Source organism: Neodiprion pinetum, chromosome 7 (genome assembly GCF_021155775.2).
Source record: "Neodiprion pinetum isolate iyNeoPine1 chromosome 7, iyNeoPine1.2, whole genome shotgun sequence".
Lineage (NCBI taxonomy): Eukaryota > Metazoa > Arthropoda > Insecta > Hymenoptera > Diprionidae > Neodiprion > Neodiprion pinetum.
Window position 1 is genome coordinate 11,766,768 of NC_060238.1, and position 12,423 is coordinate 11,779,190.

At 41.5% G+C, this 12,423-nt stretch overlaps 1 protein-coding gene across 1 annotated transcript; it reads left to right on the plus strand.

Moving 5' to 3' along the window:
• Positions 1-5,908: 5,908 nt before the first annotated feature.
• Positions 5,909-7,990, plus strand: LOC138191289 (uncharacterized). Its single transcript, XM_069137931.1, has 3 exons — positions 5,909-6,259; positions 7,225-7,504; positions 7,875-7,990. The coding sequence occupies exons 1-3, from the start codon at positions 5,909-5,911 to the stop codon at positions 7,988-7,990; spliced, it is 747 nt and encodes a 248-aa protein (XP_068994032.1).
• The last annotated feature ends 4,433 nt before the right edge of the window (positions 7,991-12,423 follow it).

Here is a 12,423-nt window from a genome sequence, read left to right on the forward strand (position 1 = left end):
TACATTAATCTCATTGTCTTTGTCCTGTCCTCGTATCTCTACGTAGTCTCACGCTATTCACTATCGCGCTTACTTATCAAATTCCATTCCCTACTCCCAGCATTGTCACACCTTTTCTGCACCCGTACGTTTTACGTCTCGAGGCACACTCCTATTCCAACTCTCAACAACGTCACATCTAGACTTCTTACACAGCTTCATACAGCACACTTCGTTTTTACCGCCATCTGAGCTTCCTCGAAATAAATATGTAAGTAATATCTCAAACAAACCCTACGTTATTCAATCCTCATCCTGATTTCCGGTTGTCCTGGAACTTAAAAGCGAAGCCAACCAGTTTACTTTTACCGCTCAGGAGTAATTCCACTCACGGACGTAACATTGGTATCAGCGGTGGCCTTCGCTTTCCGGAAATCTAGTGATACAATTTTACGTGTGTGCTTCACATGAAGTGCGATCTGATAGACCGGTTCCGAAGTGTGCAAGCTCAGTGATGTTAATACAAAAGTGATACCACTGTGTGATAGTGTTGAAGACACTCTGAAAGCCATATTCGACGTAAACGCAATCAACGATCTCTGATTCACTCGAACGTCACAGACAAATCCGTATCTCCAAATCGATATTGCTGAAAGACTATCTGCTGCTGCCACTACGACGACATCTTCATTCTTCACGACTTCTAGTACGACACAACGCACACCGACATCATCACCGGCTACAGACACGAAATCGCTGGACCAACATCCTCACGGAAGAATGCAACATTTTATTCCGTTCCTCCTCTTCATCTTCGCTTTGTGAGTCGACAAATCCTAGATTCAAATTTACAACATGGCTACCGAAAGCACTTTGCCGCACCTGCCTCTTAAAGATGCATTAGCTCTGATTCCCACATTCAATGCCACTAATATGCCCGTATCCGAATTCATAACTAAAGTAGAATGCGCAAAACAAGCTGTCTGAGCCAGAGAACTGCATTTATTCTCCACACTCGTTCGCACGAAAATCAAAGGCGACGCGAGTAAATATATAGAGTCAGATAATCCGGATTCTCTTCAAGATTTGCTAGACTGCCTGAAACAGGCCTACGCGTCTGAACAACACCTCCCAGATATCCAGCTAGACCTCGCACAATCGGCACAGAGGCGAAACGAGAGCGTTCTAGATTACGGTGCTAGAATGAAACATCTGTTAAGACAAGCGTGCGAATCAATAGATGCCTCAGAATCTATCAGTGATGCTCAAGTGCTGAAGAAAAATATCAAAGAAACCGCAAGACTAAGATTTATCAGAGGGTTACTAGACGAATTAGAAATAAGAGTAGCTCATGAGAATCCACAAACCCTACAAATGGCTATAGACACGGCCACCACGACTGAAAAACTATTATCAGATAGACTCAAACTAGCCTCATATCGTGATACTAACTACGGAATACAAAACCATATAAAATGCAGTATACGTCAATTAACCGATTACATCGATAAATATTGTCCTGAACAACCTTTCGTATTAGTGGTGTGTAGATACTGCGAGAAGGCCATAGTATGGAAGAGTGCAGAGCGAGGCAGCGCAACGACACAACTTGCACGCAGTGTGGTCGCAAAGGCCACTCAAACGATAAGTGCCGCTCAAATCGGTCCCAATATCCCCAGAATCCAAAAATCCACCAAGATTCAAGTGTTTTCCAAAATGACACTAATCGTCAACAACAGAACAATACCAATACCCAATATCGAGCAAGAGACCCGACAAACCAACCTTTAGACCACATGCGAAATGACAGTCAACGCTCGCAACAGTATAACACACCAAATCCTTCACGATCGAACTTCAGGGTTGATTACGTAACACAAGACTACTCGAAAGAGAATTGCGATGCAGGCGTCCACCCGGAAGTTTCATACGAAGCAAAGCAACATCGCGAATATTCAGGCAACGTGAGCCATTCAAACGAGTTCAGGGACGGCCGCGCGGACGCATCGACCTCCCTCAAACCGGAGCAGCGTCCAAACCAAACGTCAGCTCCGTACAAATAGAATCTGGCCCTCCACAGATTCGAACACAATGCCCACAGTCTTTGAATGGGTACGTGACACTAATAATAGATACTGGCGCTAATATTAATTGGTTAAAAATCGACAAAATCGACCCAAGAGTCCACGTCACAAAGACGGAGATTAGGTAGATTTCAGGGATAACGGAATAATCCATCAGAACAATAGGAAGTCTCTACATCGAGTTAGCTAATACACGCCACGAATTCCATCTTGTCGATAACTCCTTCCCTATCATCGAAGACGGTATACTGAGTGCAGAGTTTTTACGTTCGGAAAAGGCGACTATCTGTTTCGAAAACAACTACCTTATCTCTCGCGAAACCGGCGTTATTGCCTTTAACAGGCATAGAACCAACACAAAAACACCACCGCGTATTCTCATAACATCTGTCACACAAACACCGAAGGTTCAAATAACCACCGGTGAACTCACAGGACAACCCAGCACATTCATAGTTGACACCGGTGCTGATGTAAACATAATTAAACTCGGAGCAATACATCCGCATGTTCCGTGTAAATTACTCGAAGGTCAGATCCACGTTACTAGTGCTATACATGAACCAATAAAAGTAGTAGGAACAACTAGCATTCGAATTGGTGACAACCTTCATATATTCCATGTAGTCGACGATCTTTTCCCGATACAAGAAGACGGAATCTTTGGATCGATATTTTTACGGAACGAAAATGCAACGATATCTTTCGATACAAAAAAATTATACCGAATAATACTAGCAAACCATTCAAACTCCTAAACGAAGACTACATCTTGATACCACCACGAACGGCTCAGGTGATTGCACTGAAAATTTCGAATCCCTCGGTAAAAACGGGATTCATAGAACAGTTAGAAGTAAGCGCTAACATATTCCTGGGACAGGCCCTGGTCGCCAACCAACAAGGGTTTGCTTACGTTTATGCAATAAATTCCAACGAATCAGCTGTGGAAATAAGAAGACCAGTCGTAACACTAGAAGAAGTCGATGAACTCGCGAGCACCGCCACGCTCAGTGCAAAAACACACCCAACGCATACAAGTACTGCAAGCAGCGGACAGGTCTTACTAGCACAGGTCTTACACGAAAAAAAAAAAGGATCGAGAATCGCGTTCTTCCCACATCCCCGAATTACGATTCGAGACGCCTTGAGATTTTGAAAGAAAACTTACGATTGGAGCATTTGAACGACGAAGAAAAACAATTAATAGTTAATCTTGCTATCGAATTCGACCATTTATTTTTCCTCCCGGGTGACACCCTGGGACATACAAACTTAGTCAGCCATACGATCTCTACTACCAATGACGCACCAATTCATACCAAACAATACAGACACCCAAGAGCACACAAAGACGAAATACAAAAACAAGTGACCAAACTCCATGATCAGAACATTATCACACATTCTTCATCTCCTTACAATTCTCCGGTCTGGATCATCCCCAAGAAATCAGATGCTAGCGGCGAAAAGAAGTGGCGAATGGTCATTGACTTCCGGAAACTAAACGAAAAAACCATTGGCGACGCTGATCCGCTACCAAATATCGTCGATATCCTAGATCAGCTAGGCTCCGCAAAATATTTCTCAACGTTCGACCTGGCTTCCGGGTTCCACCAAATTCCAATGCATCTCGATCACAGCGCAAAGACCACTTTTTTGACTCCTCACGGCCATTTCGAATATACTAGAATGCCGTTTGGCCTCAAAAATGCCCGATCCACCTTTCAACGTCTAATAGTTCAGGTTCTATCGGGATGACAGGGTACAGATATGTTTGTCTATTTGGATGATATATTCATTTACTCCCGATCCTTGGAGGAGCACGAAACCAAATTTCGGAAACTCATGAAGAGATTGTCTGATGCGGGACTAACCCTGCAGCCAGATAAATGTGAATTTCTGCGTAAAGAAGTAGCATACCTAGGTCACGTCACCACTCAGAATGGATTGAAACACAATCCGGAGAAGATATCAGCAATAAAAAACTACCCAGTTCCCAAGAATCCTAAACAGATCAAACAATTTTTAGGCTTAATAGGCTACTACCGAAGATTCATTCCTAACCTTTCAAAAATTGCTAGACCTATTAATAATTTGCTAAAGAAGAATAGCCCTTTACCATGGACAGCAGAACATCAATTTGCGTTCGAAACACTACGCGATAGTCTGGGTCAAGAACAGATACTGCAGTATCCAGACTTCGAAAAACCCATCGTCCTAACAACCGACGCTTCAAAGTATGCAATAGGAGCAATCCTTAGTCAAGACAAAGATGGCGAGGATTTACCAATCGCGTATGCATCGAGGGTGTTACAAAAGGCCGAAATCAATCACTTGGTGTCCGAAAAAGAATTCTTAGCAGTCGTTTATGCCGTCAAACATTTTCGTCCTTATCTTTGCGGTAGAACCTTTACTCTGAATCACACCAAAACTCCGGTAAGCCTCAGGGTCGTAGTGTTAAAATATGTGAAGAACAGTTCGACACACTGAATAAGCCGACACCCGAAGCCACTACCAGTGAAGGACGAAATTACGCCCCTCGATTCACGGAATTCGTAACAGACCACCTACCAATAACGCATAGTAAATTTATTCAAGAGATACGCGCCAATCTCCGCGACAGACAAGATAACCTAGCCCACTGCATCTCGGCAGACTGCAAGACATCACGAGGAGTCGCGGGACAACTAATCAATAGGAAAATAATCACCCGAGATCAACTACAACAACTAGACCCTGAAGTAACGAACGTATTGACACTGTCACATGGTAACCGCTTTATTTACAATCTAGTAACAAAAAAAAACCACTACCAGAAACCAACTGAAGAGACACTGTTCAATGCCCTAGTAAATCTAAAGAATTGCTCAGAACAAGACGAAGTCAAATCGCTCTCGATTCCAAGACTAGGCTGCGGCTTAGATAAGTTAGACTGGAACCTTGTCAATCGGATGATCCGTTACATATTTAAAGACTCCGACATAACGATCACCATTTGTAATTATCAAAACCCGACTTATGACTCGACATCTTCTGAATCTGAAGCAGACGCATCAACACCCAGAATTCCTGCTCCCCCTTTAACTCGTCGGCCAATGCGTCGGACCGGCACTAGGTCAGCTCCAAGACATGCTCCGGTTTCTACTCCCTCGCGCTACCCAACTGATATGTCGGAGAGTGACTCCGTGACACATGATCCGGAGTCAGCTGTTGAAGATACGGATAGCGATGCCTCCGTTGTACCTACGGCAACGCTACCACCTTTAGGCTCACAACGTCGCGACAATCCCGAAGAGCGAAAACCGGACCGCCCCCATATTGACAATGACAACTTTTGTTGCTTAGATTACTTCATACAAAATCAAAATGACATATTACCAACACCCAACGTAACCGAAACTAGTGACGGACTTCTCATGTTGTGAGACAATTACGCTCATTTCGTATCATCTAATTGTGGTTGGACAGAAGGACTAGAAAAACAGTTGATAGACGGAAATCTAATCAGCATGGAATCCTTTCAAAACCAGAATCCAGAAATATCCGACGTGATTAAAACTCGGGTGAAAAACAACAAATACACATTTACCCTCGTAGTGAAACCACGTCAATCAGACCCGGGCAGACTTGACGACATTTTCTTCACGTTAGTTAACTTGAGGATTATCTTGTCCGGACTAGACATTCGGTCCATATCATTCCCCATGTCAGGACCAGGAGTTGATGATATTTTACGATCTATCTTTAAAAAACTCATTTATCACATTTTTGCGGATTCGGACATTCGAGTAACACTTTGTAGAAATACTACAATTATACCAGACGAACGATTACGCGAAGACATGATCAAAGAGTACTACGAGTCACTGATCGGAGGACACCAAGGCGTTACAAAAATTCTCAATAAAATAAGAGAAAAATATTTTTGGCCAAATATGAAAAAGCAAATTCAAAATATCATCAGATCTTGCGGCAGTTACCAGAGAAAAAAACTAGTCAGGATCAAAACAAAATTACCCATGGCAATCACTGACACGCCCGCAGAGGCCTTCGACAAAGTAGCTCTAGATTTAATTGGTCCACTCTCTGTTACGAAATCGAATAACCGCTACCTTTTGACGATCCAGTGCAATCTGACCAAGTTCTTAGACGCCATTTCAATTCCTGATGCTACGGCAAAGACGATAGGGACAGTATTCGCTAAAGAATACATCACGCGCTATGGATCTCCACGAACTATACTCACTGACCAGGGACGAAACTTCATGAGTACCGCTTTCAAAAAAATATGCAGGCTCTTCAAAATTAAACAACTACGAACAACCACCTATAGACCGCAATCAAACGGCTCATTAGAAAGAAGTTACCTTGTAATTACCAAATACATCAAACATTACAGCAACGAAGGTAAAGATTGGGATGAATTCATACGTTTCGCCGTTTTCTGCTATAAGGGGGTCCTCTAGTTTCTCGGGTCGAAAAAATCGATTTTTTTTTTTTTTCATAAATCACATCTACAACATGTGTAGAAAATGTGTGCCAAAGGATTTTTCGATATTCGAAGTGGTTCACAAGTTATGGCCCTGGAACGGAGCAGGAGCGCGCGCCGGGCTGCTCCGAAAGCCGAGCGGCGCTGACCATTGGATTGATATCCCCAAATCTAACTGCTACCTGAACCTTTTGTGAATTAGGCCCGAGTAAAGGGGAGCCGAGACCGTTGACAGACGCTTTTGAATATTGACTAAGACGCCGTGAAGTTTTAGTTCAGTCTTGCTGTGGCAGTTGCGAAGCGTACTATATTTTCTCTTGCGAGTCGCACGTAGCTGATTTTTTCGATCGACCTAAAAAGCGAAAATTCGCAGGCAACCGACACACTTTTGAACAAGACAAGTCGTTTACATCGGCGTCAGCGACGAAACTTCGTCAAAATAAAAATTTTGAAGTGAACGTTGAACAGACTGTTTTGTATTGTATTTTGAATTTTGTAAGTGTATTTTCAAACATTTCTTCGGCTGTTATTTGTAAAGAGTGCAAAAGTACGGTGACTTTCCATCAACGTGATATACGAGGACTGGGCTTTAAAATTTCTATGGCGTGCAAGTGTGAGAAAGAAAAAGAAATAGATTCATGCCCAAAAATCTGGACTTTTGCTCCGAAGCACCTCCATTCTGGGCCAAAAGTGGTTGAAATCGCCACGTTTCTCGCTGTCATAATCTTCAACGAAGGATTCGAAGCTATCCTGAAGACCTTGGAAACCATGGGAGTGAAAATCGGCCCACAAGCTAAAGGATATGTTCAACAGCGTGATAGCTCTCGGATCGACCGTTCAGAAAGGCGCACGAGCGATGTTGTAGAACAGGCCCGAATCGCGAAAAGAGAAGACAGAGCAGCTCTGCGTGACCTCCAAGAAGAAGAGGAAGGCCTATTGTATGGTCCAGGTATAGCAGATTGACGGTGAGATGGAATTTTTAGTATAAATCACATGCGCGAACTTTCAAACGCGTTTTTCTCGAAACACCATTTTTCGAAACGGTAACCACGATATTTCAGAAACTATTGCACCGATCTTGTTCAAATTTATACAGCATCTTTAATATGTTATAAGCCAGCGATTGAACTAGAATTATCATGATTGCTTCGATAGTTTTTTTCGTACGAGCGAAAAACTTAAGAAAAAATGAGTAAAAAATAGAATGTAATTTTCAAAAGTGTATAAAAATGTCAATTTTTGTAATTTAAAATTCACTCTAGTTCAATCGCTAGTCTTGAATATGAAGATTAAAATGCCGTTTGGTTTTTTGATTTCAGATAAGCAGAACAGCCGCAATCTTGGTTACCGTCAAGCACCTCTTCTACTTGATGTCTTCCTGTCGGCCACTATAGCTGCTATTCTATTATATATTTTGACTTTAAAAAATTTGTAAAGCTCATTTAAATGTTGATAAAGATTATGCAAAAACAATGAGATTGATTATTTCGATGCTTTGCCCGTAAAAAATTGTTGAAAAAGCCATAAAAAAACAGCCGAGAAACTAGAGGACCCCCATAATACAGCAAAACACGAGAGTACACATTATTCACCTCACCAGCTGATCTTCGGCTCGGAAGCTAAACTACCGACAGATGCGATACTAAGCAACACATCCACGCACACATACGATACATTCCTCCTCGATCTAATAGCGAATCTCACAGACATCCGTAAACGCGCCGCGTTGAACCTGAAACAAGCTAAACAGAAAAGTAAAGAACACTACGACAGAACGATTAACCCACAACGATTTGAAGTAGGACAAACTGTCTACCTATTGAACGAAACAAGGTCAAAATTCCAAGATCATTATAAAGACCCGTATGTAATCAAACGAATAATAGATGACGTTAACGCCGAAATATACCTCACGCTAAACAAAACTAAAATATCAGACTATCACATCAAGGACACCTGGTCCTTTGTAAACAAAATCAGGGGAAAAACAATTCCGCCTAATCACCTGTTAGTATCCCTAGATGTCAAATCACTGTTTACCAACATTCCAACCAATCTAGCAATATCGATCATCAGTAAAAACTGGCCCAATTTGAAATGTCACACTAACATTAATAAAAAAGAATTCCTAGCCGCCACCAAACTTTGTTTAGATTCATGCTATTTCGCCTACAAAGATAATTTCTACCAACAAATTTTTGGCGTAGCAATGGGCTCACCAATTAGCCCAGTAGTAGCGAATCTGGTACTCGAACATTTGGAAAAAAAAATCATTTCAAATCTTCCCTTCAGCCTACCTTTTTACTATCGGTACGTCGATGATATTATAACTGTGATGTATTCAACTAATACGATTAATGAGTGAAACACTTAGGTTAAATGATAACGAGATAATGGTTTATTATATTAATAGAAGTATTACAAATGCGTAGGATGTACAAAGGATACTCGGGATGTTAGCCTAAGCCGTGGCGTGCGATAGCGCGACTAGCACCAGAGTGGTCTCTTCTATATCGGAGCACGGCGTGCTCCGACACACACATACGCACGCACATACTCCATCACTCATCATACCAACTTAGCTGTGTGTGTATTATACATGACAGCTTGTTCGCTCCGCGTGCCGCTCTCATACGTACTACGATACACTACACTTTCCGCTTTTTTTAAGATTTGCTTAGACGTGGAGACCGACGCATTGGTACATTACTTTTCTTTTGTTTAACAATTTGGTCGATGTGTCTCTTAGCTAACGCATGATCAGAGTCTCTAATAACATATGTAGACGGAGATACTTTTTTTATTACTTCTCCAGTTACTCTTTTCTCACCTCGAACGCGATGGTTATCAAACAATACGGTGTCTCCCACAATCACATCATTTTGTCTTGTACCCGATTTCGCCATTATTTGCGCTCGCTGTTTTTTCTCTACGTGCGCTGCTACATTGGTTCTCAGAAGGTCAAAACGAGTGCGCAAGTCTCTGTTATACATGAGTTGTACAGGGCTTTTCCCTGTAGTACAATGTGCTATGTTTCTATAATCGAATAAGAATAAGTTTACAGCCGATTCTGGCGTCTCTCCCCCCTTGATGATTTTCGTGACTTTATTTTTAAAAGTGCCAACGAAATTTTCTGCCGCGCCATTCGTCGCTGGGTGATACGGCGGTGCAAAACTATGGTTAACTCCATTGCCCCGTAGAAAATCTAAGAATATATCTGCTCGGAATTGCGGTCCCCCGTCTGTTACCATATGTAGTGGTAACCCGTATTTAGCGAATATGCTTTTTAGTACATTTATTAGTTTAATAGCTGTGGTATTATTTTTGAAGTTTATTACTTCTGGCCACTTTGAATACGCATCGATTATAACTAGATACATGTCACCATAAAAAGGTCCTAAGAAATCTAAATGCAAACGATGCCATACGCGGTCAGGCCAGGGCCATGTAGTCAACGGTGTTTGTTGCGGTTTTTTTTGTTCAATCAAACACGTTGTGCAGTTATTTACAAAATCTTCAATATTCTTATCAATTCCTGGCCACCACACGTATGATCGCGCGAGCATTTTGATTTTCACAATTCCCATGTGAGATGCGTGTAGTTCTTTTAGTACTCGCGTACGCATTGACTCTGGGATAATCGCTCGCAATCCCCAAAACAAGCATTCTTTATCCGTGCTTAATTCTACCCGTTTATTAAAATATAGTTTTTCATCTTCGCTTAAATCTTTGACATTTGGCCAACCGTTTATTGTAAATTTAATTATATTGTTAATTGTTTTGTCTAACTTGCTTTCGTATGCAAGCGTCTTCCCATCCATTAGGTCTATGCTATTTTCTAGGAAATGAACCGGCGAAAAACTCTCTTCCGGAATTTCTGTGTCGTCTTTTATAGGTAACCGCGATAACGCGTCGCAATTTGCGTTTGCTTTTGATTTAATGTATTCAATTTTATAACGGAAACCCGACAAATAATACGCATAGCGTTGCAATCTGGCATTCGCGGTTGCAGGTATCCCTTTTCTCGGTCCTAGTATTAGTTGTAGCGGCTGATTATCAGTTCGCAATATGATTTCTTTACCGAATACGAATTGAAAAAATCGTTTAAATCCGAACACGATCGCCATTGCTTCTTTATCAAGGATTGTTCTGTTTAATTCTTTCTTTGCGATTTTTTTCGACGCGTATGCAATCGGTCTTTCCGTACCGTCCTTATATTTATGCGATAAAATCGCTGATAAGCCGTATGCTGACGCGTCACACGCCAACACTAATTGTTCATTAGGATCATAATTAGCCAGTACTCGCGGCGATATCAATTCGTTTTTCACCCATGCGAATGCTTTGTTACAGCTTTCGTTCCATTTAAATTCACTCGCATTTGCGCAATCGTATAATGGTTTCAAGTGATTCGATCTATCCTTCAAGAACCGCGCGTAAAAATTTATTAATCCTAAGAATGAGTTTAATTCTTTGAAGTTACTTGGTTGCGGCGCGTTAACCATCGCTTCTACTTTTGATTTCGCTTTGTGTAAGCCATCTTTGTCAATGACAAAGCCAAGTACTTCAATGCTCTCTTTTGAAAATTTACATTTTTTATTTAACTTTAATCCACTTTCTATCAAACGTTCACATACATTTTTGGTTCTTTCAATGTTTTCCTCAACTGTGCGACCCATTATATAAATGTTGTCTATATACGCTATTACGCCGTCGATCCCCCTTAAACATTCGTCCATTTTTTTCTGCACGTCTGCAGGTGCCGGTGATACCCCTTCGGGAATTTTCTTATATCTAAACAAGCCTCTGTGTGTTACAATTGTAAGTAGGTCTAAACAATCTTCATGCACTGGAAATTGCATATAGCAACGAAACATATCGAGTTCCGTAAAGTAGCGACCGCCTTGCATACATGCGAAAATATCATCTATTGTGTGTAACGGGTATTTGTCAACGATTATGTTGGGATTTAATGTAATCTTAAAATCTCCACATATTCTTAAGTTGCCGTTGCTTTTAAACGTAGGGACAATAGGCGTCGCCCACTCGCTAATCTCAACCGGCTCTAAATGTCCCAATGAAACTAATCTTTCTAATTCTTGTTCAATCAATGGTTTTAATGCATGCGCGACGGTTCTGCATTTCATTGCGATCGGCCTTGCATCTTCCTTTAAATAAATCTTAGTTTTACTTTTATTATATAAACCTGGTTGCTCATCAAAAAGATTACTGTATTTTTCAAAAAAATGCTTATCTATCTCATCTATTTTTATTTTATTTATCGCGGTATTTGTATTTTCCTTTTGTATTGCTAATGGCCAGCATCCAAACGCTGCAAGCCATTGCCTGCCAATTAAAACTGGACCATTGCCTGGCAGCACATAACAATATAATGTGCATTTCTTCCCATTGAATTCAGCTTTTAAGTTTTTTATTAGGCCCGACGCGTGTAAGACTTTATTGTCGTATGTATGCAATTTGACATTTGTTTCCGTTAATACCTCGTCTCGAAAATATTTTTCTTTTTCGGTTTCTGAAATCACGGTCGCGTACGTGCCCGTGTCAATTTCCATATTTATTTCTTTACCGTTGATTGTAACATTTACGTACATCGGCTCAGCGCGCGCGCTTTCATTGCCCATACTCACACTCGCATACATATTTTTGTCGTCGGTCTTGAGGCAGAAGAACTGGTCAATGTACGACGGCTCCTCTTCCTCCTCCTCCTCCGGTAGTTCACCGTCGTCCCCTACCAGCTTGTTTACGCCGCCCCTCGTTGTTCCGTGCTTCTTGAGGCATACCTTCTCTAAATGCCCTTTCCCTTTGCAGTAGCCGCAGCATTCATATTTATGGTGGCATTTGGCGCGC